Source organism: Lissotriton vulgaris, chromosome 6, assembly GCF_964263255.1.
Source record: "Lissotriton vulgaris chromosome 6, aLisVul1.2, whole genome shotgun sequence".
Taxonomy (NCBI): domain Eukaryota; kingdom Metazoa; phylum Chordata; class Amphibia; order Caudata; family Salamandridae; genus Lissotriton; species Lissotriton vulgaris.
The window spans coordinates 1,162,020,079-1,162,043,597 of NC_141694.1; the positions used below are offsets into that span (position 1 = coordinate 1,162,020,079).

The 23,519-nt window shown below is 38.6% G+C and overlaps 1 protein-coding gene across 1 annotated transcript in view; it reads right to left on the minus strand.

Moving 5' to 3' along the window:
• The window catches only part of PLG (plasminogen), a 330,074-nt gene that overhangs the window by 69,513 nt on the left and 237,042 nt on the right, over positions 1–23,519 (minus strand). The window contains exons 12-14 of the mRNA XM_086927242.1: positions 17,464–17,499; positions 16,890–17,038; positions 8,183–8,279 (exon numbers count right to left, since the gene is read on the minus strand). Of these exons, the coding sequence (XP_086783368.1) occupies positions 8,183–8,279; positions 16,890–17,038; positions 17,464–17,499 (282 nt within the window). The remainder of the gene's footprint in view (positions 1–8,182; positions 8,280–16,889; positions 17,039–17,463; positions 17,500–23,519) is intronic.

A 23,519-nucleotide genomic window follows, 5' to 3' on the forward strand; every position in this document is an offset into this window, starting at 1 on the left:
CTACTCTCTACTACTCACTCTACTACTCACTCTCTACTACTCTCTACTATTTTCACTCTCTGCTACTCACACTCTACTGCTCTCTACTACTCACTCTCTACTACTCACTCTCTACTACTCTCCACTACTCACTCTACTACTCTCCACTACTCACTCTCTGCTACTCTCTCTACTGCTCTATACTACTCTCTACTACTCACTCTCTACTCTCTATTACTCTACTCACTCACTCTACTCACTCCCTACTCTCTATCTCTCTACCTCTCTCTACTAGTCTCTACCTCTCTACCTCTACCTCTCTACCTCTCTCTACACGCACACATATACACATATATATATATGCATATGTATTTATATATATGTATGTGTATATATATATACATACATATATAAACATATATAATCTGCATATCTATATAAATACAAATATAAATGCATGCATACATATACATATATGCATACATATGCATGTTATTTACATGAAAGTTTGAAAAACACTAATAAAAGCAAAGCTAAAAAGCCACCTAATTACAAACAGAATGGCTTTAACTTAAACGAGGGCGAGATCTATTGCATTTTTAATGCTTGTTTACTTTGGTTCCATCAAGAAGGCATTCAGATGTGTCACACATTTGCCATAAATTCTGAATGTTAGCACTCTAGTTGCTCATTAGATCACTGTAGTAAAGCTACTGCTCACCAGGGAAGTCTGCTGCTGGTATTCAAAGTGCATGTTTCAGTCGGCATGTCAGAATTTTTTTAATGAAATAGAAGAGGATTTGAGAAGTCGCTCAAAATGTGCCCTAATTTTTCTTTCTGAAGCACTAATCATACTTTCTATGGCAAAATTAACCCCCTCATTTTGTTCCTTTTTAAATTAAATGTTTTCAGACTTACCTCTTCATTCCAATCAAGATGGCTTCTGATGTGCCATACTTTTGTCATAAGTAAGACTGTTAGCGCTCTAGTTGTTCTTTAGAACACTCTGGGACATTCTGTCATTGGGCTATACTTGGGCTACACCTGGGTGATATTTGGCCTACATTTGGGCTCTTTTGTCTCTGGTGGCCATCTTGGGAGACTGCATGTCAGAATGGTTTAATGAAATAGAAGAGGATTTGAGAAGTCACTCAAAATGTGCCCTAATTTTTCTTTCTGCAGCACTAATCATACTTTCTATGGCAAAACATACCCCCTCATTTTGTTCCTTTTTAAATTAAATGTTTTAAGAGTTACCACTTTATTCCAATCAAGATGGTTTCAGGTGTGCCATACCTTTGTAATAAGTAGGACTGTTAGCGCTCTAGTTGTTCTTTAGAACACTCTAGGAGGCTGCAGTAGAACACAATGGAATCAACTGACAGTCTCTGTCCTTGTTGGATGTACATGTTTTACTGAGAATGTCAGACTTCATTCTCACATGAAAGAAAGATAATGTGAATTTACAGAAAATATGCTTTCAGCTTAGCTTATAGATCCCCTTCCAAACCACTGTGGGGAAAAGCATGAGATAATAGTTTTCTTTCAAACATGATTCATGATATCCCAGCAGAAGGCTTTTTCACATGGTAAAATCACCCTAGAACACACCACAATTCCTAAAACCAGTATGGTACCATCAACAAATGATTTATAATGTACCTAAAGTCTTAAAACCTTCTATTAACTGCACTGCTTTTTAATGAGGTGCTATCATGTATATTGGTTCCAAGATGGCTGCCAACACTTCTTGGATGAAGTGCTGACAGCCAAACAGATCTCACGATGAGATGTGTGGTTAGGTTCCGCCCAGATATATATATGTTTTTCCTTTTGATTTTCTCAGGAACTACTGGAGGGATTTACACCATTTAAACAAAAGGCACTTCTGCGTACCAGTCCCTACCATTTTGCCAAGTTTGGTGTAATTCCGTTCAGCCGTTCAGGCTGTAACCGTGTCTAATCGTCCTATGGAAATTAACATGGGGAAAACACGTTTTGGGACCCCCCTTTTTTCTCGGCCCCCGCTTGACGAATCCCCCCGACACTTTCAGGGAAGGAGCGGAGCGGAGCTGGCCTAAATTTTGGAAAAGTACACGCAAATTCCTCAACCGGCGCCAAAGTTATTCCCAATAGAATGTTGCAGATTTCCTATGGTAGCTAGGTCCTAACTATATATACCTACTGGCGACCGCCAGTAGGTAATATATATATCTTCAAGGTGCAGGTGCAGCACAAAGTTGCCCTCTCTTTATACATCACTAAAACCTAAACGTAAATGACACCTGACACACAAAATTAACGTGAACTTTGCGCAAGTCTTACGTGTCATAATGATTCATGCACACTTTTCGTCTGACACTGTTGTAGTAGAGAATCTTTACAGTAAAACTCACAGTTCCTGATACAGTGTGTTTACTAATTTTGAAAGAAATACATCTGATGTTTAACCTAGGAACCGACTTCACTAACTAGGAAATGCATTAAATATAAATTAATTAGAAATACTCCTTTGATATTGATTAATAAAGTGATTAGCGTGTAATAACAACTTATATTAGCTTCATTGCAACTAAAGGATTCATGGATTATAATGTGTGCTATGATGCATAGATGAACATTAGTGATGTGTAGTTTACTTTACATCATCCAATTAACTTCCTTGCTGAAATATTTCTTGTGATTCCTAAACATGTGCTATATTGTCTGTGTAACTGCTAGAGACCTCGTTATTAGTTCTAAATGATCCTTATATGCGTAGGATTCTAGCACAAGTCAAACTACAAAGGTTATTCCATTCTACGTAGTTTTCAGACATACTTAATATTGTGTAATTTGTGTATTCAGCATATGCTAATGAAATGTGAACCAAAAGCACTAACGAAATTATATTTGTATATGTTTAAGTGTGCACATGCATATTAAATGTGCAACATTGATGTAATGCCTTAAGTTACCATTTACTCTGAAGGCCGTATTTCATTTAATAATTTACTGTGCTCCTGTATTCTACTGACTTGCTTTCTAGCAGGTATTTTCATGCATTGCTAGTCTAGAATAGATATATTTCTTGTAACAGTAATAGATAAATAGACTGGAAAAGAACCCTGACGACGAGCCCATGACAAACCTATAGACAAAAGACTATTATGCTCCAGCCTGAGTATGTGAATGAGAAGGTGTTCCCATGTCCAGTGTGTGAACGTTCTCTACCGTTGCAGTGTGAAACATGTGAATCTACATAGAGATTGAAAAAAATACAATGGACCTCTATTGATGATGGAACCAAAGTGAAGTTACCGATGGACTCAATGGATAACAACCTATTGTTTGCCCTTGCTGATACGGGAAGATGATTTCAAACTTTCTTGCAGACTGTATGCTGGGCTTCTTTCCTGCACCCCTTCTGCTGACCCTATGCAGAACCGCCCTTGGACTCCTACCAGAAACATTTCAAGAATCCCATTGGCCTTTGAATGGACTCTTGGAGAAATCCCTCTTTGTTCCTTTGCTTTTCCCTAAGTGTGGTTTAGACTGACCCTTATTTCTGACCTATTTAAAACTCTTGACTGAGCTTCTGCAATGTGACTGCTGGTGATGCTCATACTCTCGTATGGTATTCTGTAGAATACTCTGATTTCTGAACTATTAGCACTATTGTTTTGAAGACTTAGATTGCTAATGTATAGAAAGGACCAATTGAGAACTTTTTCTGAGTACCAGAGATTCTCATGCTGTTAGTTTGCATTGCAGCAACTGAGCTGCTTGTTTGGTTAATTCTTGTCCGTATGAATTCTTCAGGAGGTTTGGTATGCCTGTTGTGACCTTATACATCTACAATATGGTCTTAAGAGTGAGTTTTCTCAACTCTATTAAGATGTAATATATGACACTTTCAGAATGTAGGATCTTGGCTGTTATTGTAATTTTAATGGAAATGATGCTTCCTTACTCTATTTTCAGATTTTTATGTTATGCTAAAGAGTTATTTGATCGCATTTGTGCAATTCTGAATAGACTAATATATGATGAATAAGTAAGGCTTGGCTGGGGGAAAATAAGTTAATTATTTTCAAAAATGTGTTTGTAAACTTTATAAAGGCACACTACAAAAATTCAGATTATATACTTTAGCATGATTACTCATACATTTGGAGTGCATTTTCCTCTTTTATGGGAATGTTCCTGTAACTGTATTGCAGTCACAGATTTCCAAAGCATTCCACAGTAAATGAGTAAATAATTTGTAATTGTGCATTTGCTTAATTATCTATTTATTATCCCCCTAGGGCAAATATTTTCGCTGTTAAGAAAGTTCTCTACCTGTTCCCACATTAATAAGGAAATGTTCTGTTCCCATTTCCACCCTGCAAAGATTCTTAATGCAGATTTTAACACATGCACATCTACTTGAAAAACCAGAGTGAGGAACTCCCCGCAAAATTGTCTGAATGCCCACAGACCCATGAGATCATTTATGTGTAAAGGCTACCAAGAATGGGCTTTTCCTGCAATTATTCTCAAGTTTATCCTGGTGGAAAGTGTGCCACACCGGCACGTTTCCCAACATTATAAATTAACATTGCAATTTCAAAAAAAAATTAAAACTCCTTATTCTGAGCAGCAGCATGTGTAATTTACTACAAAAATTATTTTGTTGGGCACCACACAAGTGTACAAAAAAGTGTTCATCATCTCCTCACTGCAAAACAACTGTAGTGGTATCTTGCATCTTCTAGCATCATGTTTGCATTTAGTGTGACCTGATATTTTGTTAACTGGAGTGGAGGATCAGGGATTAAGAGCCAGAGAGGGAATTCAATTCTGTCCCTCTAGATTTTGAAACATATCTATGTCCTTCAAAATCTCCATCTGAGTATAGTCTTTATACTCAAAATTGTGTGCCTTAAAACTCATACGACATATTACACATCATAAACTAAAAGTAAAAGAACAACAATTTGGTATTACTAGAGGCAAAAGGTAATAAAAGATGAAAACCATGGTTTTATGATTCCACCAAAATACCATGTTTTTTAGATAAAGTAGGTTAATAGCATGAAAGAATCCTCTAGGTTTATGAAATCAGACAGGTAATCCACAAGCCTGACCAAAGTAGCACTTTACCTGAGAACCTGGCCTGTCATTTAGTAACCTGTGTAATATTCTGTTTATACCTGAGACCTCATTTTCAAATGTCCTTATAAAGCTCGTAAGGAATCTATATTTGAGGGATTGTGTTTGAGATAAATTAATGTGTACCAAAAGGTCCTACTGCTGATGTTTCGTGATATGTGAAGATATGCTAAATCCTAGCAGCCTCTCAACTTTGTTAATATGTACATAATTCATAGAAATGTGTACAACGTATTATAATATTAACTGTGACTGATCATCATTGTTAAAGGGAAACAAGTAGCAAGAGGACAGTATTGAGTGTATTTAATGCCATACAGAAACTACAGCTTTGTAGTTAAATATTTGCCTAAGCTGACATGGTTGTGAACTTCAATTGCAACATTAGATTATCTTATGCTGCTTGATAGTTTGTGTTGATCATTTACAGTACTTTATAAAAAATAAAAAAATTAATTCATTATTGAGAATTATTGTTGATGTATTCCTATTTACAATGTTGTTGTTTTATGAAGCAGTGGACAAAGTAGAAGAGGTGAAAGCTCACCAAAATATGCATGTAATAGGAATAAACTCCATGAAAGTTATATTCCTGTAGACTTCCTTTGACTGTTAGCCCACGCATTAAAAGTAGTACTAAAAATTGCTGAGTGATGATGTCCAAGATTATCCTTACCCTTTTGACAGGTGAATTGGTAGTCTGCAGAGGAAAAGGTAAAGGATTATGTAGTTCCAGCTGTCTTTACTCCCCCATTTGTTGGCTGATGTGTTAACATCACAGACATCCCATTCTCTTGTCACTTACTTTCCTTCATGTAGCATATGATACAGAAATGAGGGCACTCTGTATAGATGTTGTGGTTAGAAAAGTGCCCCATGGCATTTTCATGCATATAACAGCTTCAACAATACTGAATTGTGTTTGATTGCCCATGGAAATTCATACTGATTTAAACCACAAATATTTTTCTAGCACAATCTAACCACGATTTACACTGTATATTTAGACATGTGGTCACTGGCTTGGTGAGCATATATATATATTTTTAACTATAATAAAATAGAAAAAAATTGAGTGGAGTTTATCTCCTGAACCAGCACTCATTGGTACTGAGGTGGTGGCAACTGATTTCAGGACAGTTTCTGGCTATAAATTGAATATTGGCTAAACGTAAGTTATAACTTGCTCTGTTTTAGGCGACACAAATTTTTGCCATGTCAGATAACCTACTTATCTAGGTGTTAAGATTTCCCCCTGTGTGAGGGACACAGTTGATTTTAAATATGAGGGGCTTTTTCATTCATCCTTGATACTTTTCTGGAAATACGATAAGCTTTTGGGGAAGGTTGGCTGTTGCAATTTGAGTAAAATGGTAATTTTGCCTTGGTTTTTGTATCTGTTTCGGTCCATACCACTATATATTCCTAAGCATTTTTTCAAAGATGGTAGAGACTAGTTGGCAGGGATTTATACAGGAATATAAAGAACCCTACTGTGCCATGTAGTATCTACAGATACTTCGTAATTTGGGTGGTATGGCCCTTTCCTCACTGTTGAAGTATTTTGTTTCTTCGTTCGGGTACCGACTACTATCCATTATGGGTAGGTTCAATTGGCAGCTATCTTATCCATTCTCTATTTTTAATTGTACTATGGTATCTATGCAGGGATTTATTGGTACAGTATATTTCAAATGCACCAGGTTTAAGACATTGACTGTCTATCATATGATTTCGGCTTCAATTAAAACATATTACAATATTTCACCCTTTAATCTGTATGTTTTCCTTGGCTGAAATCCTAACTTGCCACTGCATCTGTATGAGGGTTACTTACAATTTTAGCATCAGGGTGGTAATAAACAACTCTAATTGGATATTCACCCCTTTTGAGTCTCTCATTGGCCCCCACTGTGCATACCAGCAGGGTTTCATTAGATATCTGCAGCTTAGAGATTTTGTCGCTCATCTGCCGACTCAGTACATTTCTATATCTTCCAATCTATTTTTGGAGATGTATGTTTGTTTGTCTAAAGTTCAGTCTATTAGCATTCTGTATAACACATTGCTCTCTTGTGGCTCCAATGAACATCATTTCCAACAGGTAGGGAACAAATGGACCAAGAATTTAGGCTTGATGGTGCTTGGGGAAGGGGGGGGGGATATCCGGGTCAGTGTTCGGCTAATTCTGGGCTTACTAAAAGTTTCACAATTTAAGGTTAGTTTTTTAGGACATTATATGATACATAATATACTCCCTATAGATTGTTTCAAATGGGCCTTCGGGTAATGTAGTGTTTCCCTTTGATTGAATTTGTTGCATGATTCCAGGGGCAGACCCTTCTCATATTTTTGCTACTTGCCTCTCACTTTCTTTATTCTGGGCTGCAGTATTCAATAAGTTAAATAATGTATTACAATGGGGCCTTGATTATGATTCAAAGCTTATTGTGTTGGGCTAATCAAGCTCTATCCCATGCAATCTGGCTTCAATCTACTTTAATGCAGTTACAGTGGTTAGATTGTGCATTTCCTGGGCCTGGCCGCAGAGCGAACTTCCTGATCCTAGGATGTGCTAACCCTGGTTTATTCTTGCTTGTGGCTTGAAATTTACGATTATGCATTATAACCCAACTAGGTGAAAATTGAAAAAGCTGTGTGAGCTGTTAGCGAGGCTTTTTGTTCTTGGTATACCGGCTACCTAGTGGACATTTGAAATAATTCATAAATTATATGAATTGGCCTCTTGAGATCGTTCTCTAGGCTTTTTAGATTTTTTGTGGTATGACATTGCACTGCTGGTTTTATACATACTTTTTCTAATTACTTCTGTAATGAAATATTATTACTGTATTGCTTACCACATCTTATCGTTTGATACTTTTCCAATAAAGAAAGAGGCACAGTTCAGTGCAAGTAGGTGTTTGTTGTGCATGGATTGATATAGGCAATTAATTATTCTAAATGTTAAGACTTATCCAATGGAAAGTGAAAAGAACATTGCATTGCTTCTAAGGCCTCGAAAAAATCGGGGTGCCTGGATAAAAAATCTAAAAATCACACTTACCACATTTAGGAATATCACAATAGTCCCATTTCTTATCTCCAGGGGTTGTTATGTAGCACCAGGGCCCATTTATATCTCCATCAGGGTTTCTGCAATACTATAATAAATGTCATACATTAATACCTGAATAAATGAGGATATATATCAAAACTCAATTTAAGCTTACTATTCCATTTTAGAATAACTATAATTGCATTTTATTACTTATATTTTTTATGAGCCGATTTATGGATTTCTAACTCATTGTTTTAGAAAATGGCAGTTTATTGAAAACTGCTTTTCCCAGAAGCACACACATAGTGCTTCTCACATGAATTTCTCGCCAGCACCAATCATTTAGACTTATTCCAATATAGATAAATGGAAATAATCCTTGCTTATAAGATTGTCTAGATATTGTTCAGATCAGTGTCTTTGTTTTCTGGCATTTGGAGGGTTGTGTGAAGGTAGATGTCCTGAGTTTTATTGCAGGACTAATCATGTGCCCATATTACATACCAGTATGCATATGCACAAACTTAGGCAAACTCACATGGACATCCTTTCTGTACAAAAACTGTCTCAACATAGAACTAACATAAGACCTTGACATCATTGATAATGTTGGTAATGCACTAGAGTGGGCACAGGCACCAGGGCTATTCCCCTATCTTTGAGTTTAACCATGAGTCTCAGTACTCCTGTCCCAAATAATACTCTAGGATAATTTAAGAAATAACTTGGCAGGGTGATTATAGTGATTGAGAAAACATTGATAGATATACTCTGACAAAGCTCACAAAATGACATGATCAGCTAGACACCTATAAGACAATCAAGACCCAGTCAGTCATATCTGTTGTAACACATTTGGTAGCCACAGCTGAGCTCAGGGTTTACTCAACAATGTGAGAAAGTGATGCAATAACAAATTAAAAAGCAGTACCTTTAGTAGATAAATAACTTAAAGGTTGAGGCTAAATGTTTATAAAGTTAGAGTCCCTAGAAACCGACATATGTAAAAAAGTAAAAAAATAGAGAAAAAAAGCAAAGAAATGTGCACAATGTTTCCCAATATGTCAATGAGACCACTTTTAAGCCTGAATATGACTTTAGTGGTATGGGATTGGGCCCCCACGCCAGCGCTTCGCTCCCACACGGCCAAACCCGACCCATTCCAGATTACTAGTTTCTTTATGGCCTGGCGGGATGTGCTTTGGCGGTCCTCATCGTTTAGCCTTGGAACTGCAGCTTCTATGAAGCACCAAAGCAAGTTCCTGCATGGCTTGGACTGAGCAACCCATGCTGCATAGGATTTGGGGTGCATGCACACAGGGTGGCACACCATGTGCCCCTCTGCATTTATCCCAAGGCCATGAGGCAACAGGGGGCCCTGTAGTTTCTTCACTGCCACCCTTTTCATGAAAACGATAGCAGTAAGAAAAGTGGTAATATGCTTGGTGGTGCCGCAGCGACTCCATCAGCATATTGCAATTTCAGACTGCCATGCCACAGCAAAGGGATCGCAGATCCCTGACGGTTGTGGCAGTCTCATGGCCGTTCCACGACCAGAGTCAGAATACGCTGGTCTGTGTTACCCCGGTTTAGTGGTCCAAGGACCCCCAAACTCGGGATCAGGCCCTTAGTCTATGGGAAAGGGTAAAACTTACAGAAAATAGGGCTTATGTTCTGAAAGCCACAAGTGAACATAACCAGACTAAAGGGGATATTGTGGCCTGTCAGGAGTTTTAACACAAGATGAATTCTTTCACACATAGAAAGAATGTGTCCAGGAATGTTAAGGCTGCAGTCAATTTTCAAAAAAGATTTCCACAGCTCAGGTTACTTCTGGCTGAAGCCTGACCCATGGAAGAAATTTACTGGAATGTTTCTGTGAACTTGCATTTTCCCATAAATAGATGAGGCTTCAGGTCAATGAAGCTATGTCTTTGACAAACGGTCAGCTGCACATACGGTCAGCACACTGCATTGAGTGTTCAAGAATGGGCACTGCTCCGTTTAGGTAATCAGCTGACCGTATGTGCAGCTGATTACCTAAATGAAGCAGTGCCCGTTCTTGAACACTCAATGCAGTGTTTGGCCACGTTGAAACTTGAAATATTACCTTTTGGTGGACCGCTGGAGGAGCAATTGCCCTGTGTGCTTTCCATGCCCTCAAAACGAACTCAACGGGCTAGACTACATCCAATATTTAACTATTATAGTCACCTACGTAGCTTCCCTAGGGTCATTCAACATATGAAATTACCATCCTGAAGATGCCTTCACTACATAGACCGAATCGTAGACAACTGCACCCATTTTCCTTGTGATTTTTCACCAGAGGAATTGTTTTTTGTATGATGAGTTACAATATCCTTATGTACATAGTGATTGGAATGGGTGACCACAAGTGACAATGAGATAGGAGCGGCAACAAAACACCTATAAATCTCGGTCACTATGTGTTTATATGTGAACTATTTTGTATGCCCTCTAAAATATATTTTTTCAACATAAATGTGTGTTTCAAGAAGTATACACCCTTTTGTGTTGTGTTCCTTTACACTTCTTCATAAATCTGTTTATGTTAAAATAACTAATAAATTGTTCAAAATAATTCAATGTAAGCTACTGCTCAGAGCTTATGGCAGATATTTTCTGAAAAAACATGACAATAAGTAGAAGAAAGATTTCCTTGTAGGCCCTTGTAGGCACTATTACCTGTTGATACATTAATTACCCAAGCCTCCAAGAGTCTATTGGGCTCCCCACTCACCCCTTTTTTTCCAAGTAAGGTAAAGCAGCGCTGTGCAACGCCTTACCTTACTTCATGTCTATGAGGCCTTGCAAAGCCATGCAGGGTGGCTTTGTATCCCCTCATAGATATAACTGAGAGGCCTGCGCCACCAGAGCTTCAAAAAAAGTGATGTCCAGGGCACAAGCCTCTAGTAAATGAGGCCCCAAAAGTGTACATGCCTCTCTATTGAAAAACAAATGCAGAGTCAATATTTTTCAAAGATTGAATGGATTTATAGGCACCATTCGTCTGCCTTCTTCAAAAAACAAATGTGGATTTGGAGGCATTCAATGACAACACAAATGAGAGGTGCTAATTCCCTGAGCATCATTCGGCCTTGAAGCTCCTTTTTTAAGGACAGAACTGATATAATGAAAGGCTTTACCGAGCTAAAGTGGGCTGTCAGGATTTGTTTTTACAATTTTGTGTACGCTGTCCTGTAGTTTCATATCTAAGTTCTTCTACTATCATACTATCGTAGCGATACGGTGAAGGTTGCAGCCCTTAGGAGGGGGTACAAGTTAGCACTGGCCAACGCAAGGGCAGAGTGGGATTGGAACCACTGGCATGAACTGACTGAAGCCCTCAAATCCAAAGACTCTAGAATATTTTGGGCTCTGGTAAATAATGGGACAGGGGATCTGTTATCCGCAGTAGAACCCAATATTGCCCCCTCTATTTGGGAGGCTCACTTTGGGACACTATATCAAGAAACCACTCTCTGGCCTGAAGGGATGGTGGTGGAGTCCCCCTGCCCTTCAGATGTGGCCCTGGAATTTTCCCTGGGGGAGGTGAAGTTAGCACTGGAGCGCCTAGCGCTGGGGAAGGCACCGGGGTTGGATAAGCTACCCGGTGATCTGTTTAGATACCACCCTGACATCTGGGGCCCGTACTTTCTTGTTCTCTTTAATGCTATATTGGGAGGTATGGCGGTCCCTTCCTCTTGGCTAGGGGCTGAAATAGTTCCGATTTACAAGAAAGGGTCCCCTTTGAATCCGGCAAACTATAGGCCTATTAGCCTGATAGATGTTCCCCAAAAGCTTTTTGCGCGCCTCATTTTCAACCATCTATTAGACTGGGTGGAGGAAAATGACATCATGAGTCCCCTGCAGGCTGGCTTCAGGAAAAACACGTCGACCATGGACCAGATCTTCCGCCTCGTTCTCCTCTACTGGAAGACGGTGAGGATCGAGGGGGGGAGATTGTACATGGTCTTCGCGGATCTGAGGTCAGCCTTTGACCTAGTCCCGCGCAGGAAACTGTGGGAGGTGCTGGAAAAGTTAGGAATTCCCCCCCAGCTACTTAACATCTTAGCCAGGCTGCATGAGAACAACTATGCACAAGTCAGGTGTGGGAGAGATGGCAAACTTTCATCCAGGTTTCCTGTCCGTCGAGGTGTGAGGCAGGGTTGTGTCCTGGCACCGACCCTGTTTTGCCTTTTCATCAATAACATCATCTCACACCTGGAAAATGTCAAGGACAACGATGCCCCCTGTTTGGGAGGTAGGAAGGTACCGGCAATCATGTTTGCCGATGACACCCTCCTCCTTTCAAAATCCCCTATGGGGATCCAGAGGATCCTGGATGGATTTGGTCTTTTTTGTCATCAGCATGGGTTGGAGGTGAACACAGAAAAGACAAAGTTCATGATCTTCAACCCACCAACCAAAACTAGGCCCAATCCCACCCTGGGGACTGCCAGCCTTGAGAGGGTGTCCACCTTCATATATCTGGGGGTAACACTGCAGGAAAATGTATCATGGGACCGCCAGATAGTACGATCTAGGGCCAAATTATCCCAACTGTCGGGTGCAATCCTGAAAGTGGCTAATACTTCTTCCTTCAAGCCCATAAGCCCGGCCCTTGAAACTTACAAGACCCAGGCCAAGGCTGCGGCCATGTATGGCAGTGAGCTATGGGGGTACAAAGCGGTGAAGGACTTATCAACAGTTGAAAATAGTTTTCTAAGGCGCCTTCTAGCCCTTCCACGTGCCACGACACTTCAGCCTCTGAGAATGGACATGGGTCTCCCCCCTATTGCAGAGGAGCTTGTGTCAAAGCCAGTGAAGTTCTGGCACAGGCTCTGGTCTACGGACGAACTACATCATTATAGGGAGGATCTCACCCATGTCATGAGTTTAAACTGCAGTGGCAAAATCCCCTGGCTCACCTATGTGGAAAATGAACTGTCTGCCATCAATCTCCGCGACCTGTGGGAGGACCCCAGCGCGAGGCTGCCAAACAATCTCGTGCAAAGCCCTGCCACAAATCTACAAAGCCAGGTCCCTTGCTCACTTGATGGACGCTCAAAATAGCGGCACCCTAACCTTGCGATTTTTAGAATCCAAAAATTCTTATGCTTTTGAACCTTTTATGGATTTTATCTTTCCCATCCTGGCGAGGAAACTGTATGTTCAATGGAGGCTTGGCACACTCCCCATTAACTCATACACCTGCAAGTGGACAAATGGGGGCGATAAAACATGTCCCTGCTGCAACAACCATGTGGAAGATGACCCCCACATCTTGTTTGTGTGCCCTGCATACCAAAGGCCCAGAAAATACTGGATAGCGCCGCTATGTAAGAACCTGGGGTTCAGAGAGTATGCACAGGCATACAGGATTTTGAAAACCAGCACCCTGGGCCACATTGTGTTCGCTGTTTCCAAATTTCTTATGGCCATATGGTTGATCAGAAAGAAAAAATCCTCTGAAGCCCCCTGAACTTTCTAATGCAATTTTAAATCACTCCTCGCTGGGAGAGCGGACTCTATTTAAATGTATTTTAAAATAATGTATTTTAATGTTTGTAATGTTTGCATTGCATCTTTTATGGTCTATATGGCCGAAATAAAGAATTTTTGGAATTGGAATTGGAACTGTCATACCAGTACATTCATTGTCAGGGTTACTGCAGAAATTATGTATACACCTTTGCTCCAAAATGAAGCTAGCACGTGTAGGAGTTGGCAGCTGACAGGGGGATGTCAAGAATGTTAGCGTTTGGGTCAGGGAGGATGCGGACATTAGCTAGTGGGCACCTAGAGTACATGGGACATCCAGCAAATCGTAACAGTAACCAGAAAACTTCAAGAGATGCTGGAAAATTATGAGTAATGCTCACAAATTGACTACCAATGATTGGTCATCACTCCTGCCGCACCTTTGCGCTCCTCCATTCCTCTGCCATCGCTCCTTCGGAATCATCAGTTTTTTCCACCAACTAGAATTTCAGTTGCCTCAAGCTCTACTTGTAGAGAAATAACATGGCTACCATTCAGTTGTCACCCGATTGCCCTGATGGTTTTAGTTGCTTGAATGCCACTGTATACATCAACTATGTCCTTGTTTTATGGCTTCTTCCATGTGCCCTGTTACTTGTGAAGACAAAGTCTAATTTTAGTCTGAAACAGTGTGGATATTTGGATTCCTTAACCAATCAGTGCATCCTTTCAGATTCACTTTTGCAGAAATAGCTTATTTCCCTGACTCTCAGAAATCTTGCAATTTATTCAAATTTGCTCCTCTTCTGTACCACCATTACGTCTTGGCTTTAATAAGGCCATACAAGCTCTGCTTTTACAGCAAGTGCTCTTTTAGCACCAATAAGAATTGTCTCCCCCAATGGTTCCTCTTCCTCGTGTATTAGAAGGGGTCGTTTGGCAGCACTGTGCCAACGAACCTAAGCAATTGGTCACTCTTTGGTGTACTTAGTTGTGGCGAACCCAAACCCCAAACCTCATAATGTGATGCCATGTTTACAGATATCGTATGTCTCTATTGTGCTAATTTCTCCCCTATAAAAGATTTGAACATTATTTGGCTATTTTTCCAATTCCGAATGGACAGAATGGTAATGTTCCTACATTTTATTTTTTACTTATTGAGATCCTTCTCGGCTCTTTCGAAAGGACTCCCACCTGTATAGGTAGGAGATCTAAGATTTAGACCTTGTCTGACAAATTGCACTCATAAAAGTAGCTAATGACACAACTCACATTATTTTTCAGGCATCAGGTTAAATATCGTTATGACCCATTCACTCTCCATCTAACCTAAAGGCACTGACAGATCTAGTTAATCAACACCACACTCGCCTCAGCTCTGAGGATCCAATAAGTAATCCAACATGAAGTTTCAGTCTGGAAATGCCCCTGGGTCAGACCATAAAGGCTCACTTCTTTTCCTTATTCCCTTGTTTTTTCAATTTCTCTTAAGAGTTGCCTTAATGCACTCTTTAGTAGCAGGAACGAGGGGTTGACTGATTCCAGCCACAATGGTTGGAACAGCGGGCTGTTTTATTCCCTCCTGAATATCGTTGCATGCCAGCTCCTTTTTCAGTTCTTTATTTATTTGTTGTCCATTTATTGTTCTCCAGTTTAAATGTATGTACTTCTCAAAGAGATACATGTAAAATGCATTTGTGTTTCACAAGAGTAACTTGTTTACCTTGCTGCAATAGGGGATTGATAAACTGGCGTGCCTCTGAAGACTTCTTCTCTAGGCTGTTCCAGCAGCGGATTTGAGATGTAGATCAAGTCTTAGCACAGTTATTAATGCTCATATTCAACCAGCTGGGTGTCCATTAATGTAAAGAAAAAACACTTTTTGTTCTCATACTATGGAAATTAAAAGCACTGGACTTGTTTGTGGCAATCACGGGCAGTGAATTTTGATTAAATGCATACATACCAGTTTAAAGAACAGCTGCCATAACATCAGGGTTGGCTTTAGTGCTGGTCGTGCGCAGTGTGACAATGTTTGTCGGCGCCCCGCACCACCCTTTAATAGTGCCCCTCAATTATTCATAACCATTCTCTCTCAGATGCATTTAATTAGTTTTATATTGCCACTCACACCAGTGTAAGATGTCAGAGCATTTTACATTACACATACTACACAAACATAGGTGTGTAAATTAGTGTATAGGAAATATTCAATAATACAGAGGACTACACGGAGTAGGAGTCACATGCCACCCATACTGGTAGACAGTATAGTTTAACAGTGCTTGTTCTGGAGAAGCACAAACTCAGAATTTAACACCTACCACCATGATTGGGGCTTCTCTTTAATCATCAGAATTGAATTCTATCCAAATGAACCACTTGTCCAACATTAGGATAATGAAAACCTGGGATAAAAATCATAACACTCAAATCTATACCTTGCAGTTTGCATGCAGCTTTTGATGACAGTTACTAGCTCACTGGTCAATGTTAGGATTATAAAGTATAAACTGCAAGTAACAAAAGGATCTCTCAAACAAAAGCAGTATTCCATTGACCTTTTTAAAATATATGCATTTTGTGATCTGAAGGACACACGTTCTTTGCAGCCAACCTTGATCTCTCTCTAGGAAGAACATTAATTACCAGAGTTATCTTGACATTTATATTGTTCAATGAAAATTTCTGTAGGCCATGAATATGGCAGCAGGTGCTTTTAAAACTATCAAATACTTACAAATACGACTTTCCACCTAAAGTCAGTGCTTGCTGCGGTCGTACCAATCACACCACCTTAGAGCCGGCCCTGTATAACATAGTGCTGAGCTTGTGCCGACGGTTGCAGATAATGGATATCGACACCCACTTTTGGTGACTGAGATGTATTTTTAATCATCAGACTCCGTACCAGAACAAGAAGAACAAAGGAAGGGAGAGAGAAGATCAAATGGGAAGATAGGAAAACTGAAAAGGGGAGAAAGTAGGTGTGAAAAGAACCTGCAAGAATGAGGTAAAGAGATTGGAAGCGTAGGGTAGTGATAGAAAAAGAAGGAGGAGTCCCAATTGAGCTTCTTTGCTATTTGGCCGATGGGTGGAAACTATGCAAAACTTTGGGACTCATTTTTATAAAAGATTTAGTACTATGTCCAATAATCAAAATGCACCAAACTGTAGCAAAATGGCGCTAGGAGGTTCTTACATTTCTATCGAGGCCGGCTTCTGGATGGGTCTCTGGAGTAAAACTGGAATGGACCTGGGGTGATTGAGCACTCCATGCTTGGCAAGTGTGACGCCCTATAGTTGTTGATAATTGACCTCGATATGATTCACCTTTACCAATCTTACATTCTGAAATATAAAAAATGCTAAATTATAGTTTAAGAAGATGCTTAAAAGGAAACTTTCAATTTCTAAGCTTGGCATTGAGTAGAATTACAAATGTGCTATTGTATATAACAATATTACTTAGGGAATCCACCCATGTCCTTTTTGGGGCCATGCAGTGAATGATGTGACAATACCCCCAGCTGATATCATCAAACAAATCAACATTCTAAAATGCTTATTGTTGGTAAGAGCAAAAAATGAACTACTGTTTTATGTACCCTGGATGCCCCTCCTGAAATGATGGCCATTTCATAGGTTTGCACATCATGTTTCCTGAGACATCTTCTAGCTGTATTTAATAGAACACGCATGCTGCATATGTGAACAATACAATGAAAGCATTTAAAAGCTGTTCACAGAACTAATAAATCACATATCTTTCATACCTTGACCAGAACCGCCTTGTGGTGGGGCTGTTGGTGCTTCAGTACATGTGAAGAAAAGAAAATACAGAAAGTCAATAGGGGAGGAACAGTAAGCACACAAAAGTCAACACATAGGAAGATGTCCAAGGAAGCATTTCAGTTTACATGACTTCCTTTCTAAATATTTATGGTCAATGTAAGCCCTAAAGGTCAAACTGTCTTGCAGTGTCATAAAAACATAGGGGCTGGTTGACAAAGATAAATATATATGAGTTTATTACTCATGTAGTTTTTTTACTCCAACACCCAGGTTTAACTCTGAACTTTTTAGCTATTTGCCATTTCTGAGTGGAGATTTACACTTAGGAGAGAGTAGAGCCTCCTACAACAACATTTGCAAGTGTAATGTTACTACTAGTAACTTTTCACCTGATAATGGATATCTCCACCACCAAGGTGGAGGTGTCTCTGTGGGAAAGTTTAGGGAAATATCAAAAACTGTATTTCTTAAAAAAAATAAAAATACATCAAAATATTTTAATGTATAATATTTATGTAAATGAATTAAGTTTATTATTGTTAAGCTGGAATCAATCAAATAAAATGGTATAGCACATTAACACATCACATTACATGTCCATTAAAAATAAGTACTGAAACATATTAATTAAATGTATACATATTAATTATTAAATATGATGTAAAATAAATTACTCACTCTTACAACTATTTTTTGTTTAATTAAATTAAGCGTGGTTAAATATTATGTACTCAATTAATTTAAACACTTCATTATGAAGTGATATTTTAATTCACTGTCACAAATGTTTCCATGGGAGTGTGTTGCAGTTTGTTGCAGTACCATTGGTCAGCCATTTGTGGTGCTTGACTTACTCCAAAATTCTACATCTGGAATACATTAGCCTATTTTGACATTTATGAAGCTATAGTAACTTTAAAAATGTATTTTTTGATTGGCAATTGTCTTACTTTTTTGTGGGTCTCTGTTTTGTTTTAATAAGCTCTTCTCATGTCCCTTCTTAAATTGTTCTTATCACCACCTACATATGAGTAATTATTCCTCATTTTACCATTACTCCCCCTAGTCCTTCCTACATTTACTATAAAGTAGTGACGGAGATCTCCCCACAGAAAAGATAAGAGAAGTTGAGGTCTCCTGCTGCAGGTTTTATGATTGCATTTTGTAGAACGTGAGTAGTACTACTTTTGTACTACAATGTTCATAAGATTGTGTGGGGGAGCAATTCTAATATTCAACTGTGCAACACACTTACTGACAAAGTATGTGGAATGAACAGTTTAGATTGTTCAAGTAAATCGCATTTTTCTCATAAGAGCTATGAAGACAAGTTAAATTAATTGCTTTATATGTTATAATTTTCAAATGAAATGCCAGTACCATATGCTCCTTTTAAATATACTTTTAACAGGTGTAATAACTTCAGTACTATTGATTATGTTTTAACCTCTAACAATCTGAGCACTCATGTTTATCATTTTAAAACTCACTCCATACCCCTAAGTGATCACCACCCACAGTCTGACAAATCACAAAGACCCTACGAATTAAAGATCATAATGTGTCTGTGAGGCTCTCATTGAAGACTTAGAGCTAGCCATCCTTAATGGATTCTCATTGCAACGGCACAAGATTACCACAGAGGATTTTCTTGGAAAATTATTTAGAGATGCAAGGGATGCCTTTGAGACATGCTTGGATGAAGATGCACATCCAAAAGAGATTGTAAATTCTTTCTTAGCTATTAGTAAGACTGTGAAGGAGAACCTCCAGTCGGTACTAAAAAGCAATACAACTAGAAATGGCTGGTTTGGTGCACATTGCACTAAGGCAAATAAGAGGCTGAGGTTCTTACCCTCCTGTACTTTGTTCCACGATCGTATAGTTAGAACTTTTAATGGCCATTAAATATGTGATACGAAATAGGATTGATAATGTTTTATATTATGTATTACATATGTTTGTTTATGTTTAATGTGCTTTTATGGTCTCATATATTTTGACCGAATAGATAAAGACCCCACCCCTACTACAAGATGCAGTTTGCGAATCAGACTCATGAACTCTCACAACATACAACGATTTCAAACCCCGCTTTCACTACCAGCAAAGGTGAACATCTAGTACCTCGAGACTCTTTCTGAAGGAATGCACCCTAGAAAATAGCTGCTGCATTATGTGTTGCAGAAGAAGCCACTCTTCCAAAACCCCTGGAATACAGTATTTGCAGCGCTGGGACGCCTCCGGGCAGCTATTCTGCTCTTTACAAAACTCATTTTCATTTCATTTCATTTCAACCTGTAGGTGATCAGATACCTCAAAATTCAACTTTCTGTAATGGCCTCCAGCCCTCATAAAAATTGAAAAAAACATTAAGGGAGAAGGAATGAAACATAACAAATTAGACAAGATGATGGAGGAAGAAGCCTCAACGTTCTGAGAAATGTATAGGAGGATTTCTCATACATTTTAAGCAAAACAAGACCATCAGGTATCCTCAAAAAGATGCTGCAATTCACTTTTGAGGTGGGTGACCTTGTAAAGGTACTTTGAATGTGGCCTTACACCCCAAAAAGCTTAGTAAACTCCCCAGTGACTTGGGAATGCACAACTAAGGTACTGTTGGGGTCATTTATTCTGTATATTGTAGACAGATATATATTATACAAATGTGTAATCTCACTTAGTGATTTCTTGAAGAACACTAAATTGTAAACACATATGAATATTAGGGTTATTTTTAAAGCTTTCATGCACTAATGTTAGACTCTTGGTGCTGGATCACATAAAATAGAGTGAGATGTGCAACCTGGAACAGGGTTTGTGACATGGTTGTGAGCGGATTGATGTCCAAAAAGGCAGAAGAGATGCAGTCTTGGTATGCTATTATATATGACAGTGGTAAATGTTTTTTCCTCTGAACTTCACTTCAATGTGCAGCTTTTAATGTAGAGGTACATAACACAAAAGAACACAATACCATCACAACACAGAGAAAACTGCACATCAAACACGCACAAGAAAATAGCCGCACCAAAATAACAACACAATGACAACAAACACACAGTACAACAATAACACAATGCAAAACAATGCTACAGTGTAACACTAAAATGGCACAACAGAGCAAAAAAGCCGATCTCCAACACACCACAAAATATCAAAATGTAACATAACCACAGCACAAATCGAACCCAAAAACAACAAAACATGACGAGAAAAAAACACAACACAACAACACAATCTAAAATAAAAAACACAAAAATACATCTGAACAATACATCACAATGCAATGTAGTTCAAAACAACACAATGTGATATTAACACAATAAAGAAAATAACAGCCACAACATGCCATAACACAACAATTTCACAACCACAAAACAATAACACAAACAATACAACACAAAAGCAATCACAACGCAATACAAACATTCAACTCAGTTGCATTTTTGAAATGTTGTGGTATAGTTATTTATATTCTGGTCTTGTTTTTATTATTGCATTGTTGTATTGTGTTGTTTATGTAGCTATAGAATACCCTCTCAGGTGATAGTGTGCTCTACAAATAAACATAATGTTTTATTGCTCTGTTCTGATGTTTATTCTTTTGTTTTGGTGTTCTTTGGTTTTTCTGTTTACTGGTGCATTGCTGTTTTATTATATCAGTGTGTTGCAGTCAGTGTTGCACTGCCTTTGTGCAGTTGTGGTGATCTGTAGATGTAATGAGGCACTATGTTGTTGAAGAACTGGTGTAATGATGCTGCTATAACTCGTCCGCAGTACATGTGCTTACATATGCTCAAAAACATTTGAGAAAAATTGCACACTCCAAAATTAATTTCTATTATGGGATTAACGTTATTTGCACTGCACTATTGGACATAAACAATATGTATTATTGCAGACTAAAAATATTTTGACATGTGCAATTATAACAGGGTTGTAGAGATAAGAGAGCGCCTCATGAGCATTAAAATATTTAAACATGCCAGATGATTTTGAAAGGGCAAAAAGAGTGGAAGGCAATTCCAAAGAAATGAGACCAGATAGCAAACATTTTTTGTTTGGGGCAACTATATGATCTTGTAGTAAAAAGTTAGTATTTAATGCTTACACCATTGACCCCTTCTTCTTGAAAGTTTGTTTGAGTTGGCAGTATGATGAGAGATGGGAAACCATAACTACAGCACACACATATTACCACAATAAAGCACATTACCACCTAAAACAACACCACAACAAAGAAAGAGCAATGCCATGCAGAACAACTCAACAACATAATCACAAAACACCATCACATCAAACAACATGCCAACAAAGCAACACAACACAAAAATACAACCTCCAACACAGCAAAACCGCAACAAACCACAACAACACCAACTTGACAGGCCACAAATAAACACACCTAGGGCACCAAACTTCCAAGGAACATAACAACAATACAACATGATGCATTAGTAAAACACAATGTACCATAACACGAGAACACAAAATGACAAAACCCTAACACACACATACCAACACCCAAAATAACAATGCAACATAACAAAAAAACAACACAACAAAAATATAAGATACAATGTCATTATGCTATTAATATTTAGTTGTGATGCGTTGATTTTTTGGGTTACGTTACTGTGATAGGGTATCTAGTCCTAGGTTTTATGATTGTGCTTTTGTTGTGTGGTTGTATACAGCCGTTTTGTGGTGAGTTGCTGTGCTTTTATGTTATGTCATTGTATTGTTGTGTAATGTTAATGTATTATTGCTATTGTTTTGCTTTGTAATTGTGTGTTTCTTGGATCTGCTGTGGTCAGTAGTGGTAGTGATTGTGGTGTTACGCTGTGTTTTAAATTGTGTTTTTCATATGTTGTTATTATATAGTATTGCTGGGTGGCATTGATTTGTTTTCCTTCTGTTTTGTTTGTTACTATGTCATTGTCTTTCTCTGTTGTTCTGTTCCAGTTATGCTATGCAGCTTCCATTATATACAGATGCCGCTAGTTTCCAGCCAAAGGCAGTACATTCTATTAGAAATCCAGTGAAAGAAATGTGCCCCTGTAAACGTTGGTATTATACCACTGCTCCAGCGCCATTCCAAATCTACAGGAAACCAATCACTCCAAACTACGCCAAGACCATAACTTAAAACAGTGCTTCCCAAGCTCATTTATGTTATCCTCACATTAATTACAAACCAGACACAGATACAGAAGTATGTAATACACATGTGTCTTTTTCCGCACATTTTAGGGATTGTAAAGGCACCCAGCTATTTGATTTGCACTGTAGGAAAATGAGAACATTGTCAAGATATGGCAAAATGCTTTTTCAAAAATCGAAAAACAGTACTATGACTGCAAGCATACGCTTTTTTTTAAAAAAAATGGCACCAAAAAGCTGAATGCTCTGCTAAGATCAGCCTCTTCCCAGCTTTCAGAAACATGTATAAAGGAAAAATAATTGAGCACGTCTGGTTTTTACAAACTTCCTATGTGGTAGTCAGTAATTTCTGTTTTCGCAGTATCTACTTACGTGCAATTTGTTGATATTAAAACATAGATGAATCCACAAAGCTATACAGTAAAGTGAAGCAATCATTGAAAGCAAAAAATTGTGAATGTACATGGGGAAAAAGACAAAATGCTGGTACGGGGTCGTATATGTGTGAACGTTCTGTGATTCAAAAACAAATCACAAGCTTGTGGTAACTATGCAATGTACATATAATCACAGTTACCAAAGGCAATAATTGCACAGCAAGAAAATCAATTGAGAGTTGGTAATTTTGCAGCATTTCCTAATTGCAGGTACCAAATAAAAAATCACAAAACTGCATTTTCCGTTCACAAATTACCATCAGGTTGAAGCTGGCGGTAACTAGGTGCAAGGTATAATAAAAAGGGTGGATCCCAAAATCCATCTGCTTTTTCCAGAATAGCTGCTTTCGATGCAATGGTAAGAAGTATGAAAAATTTGGCAACGCAGCAAAGGACTAGCAGGGGCAGAAGGGGATCTTTTCACTCAAAGC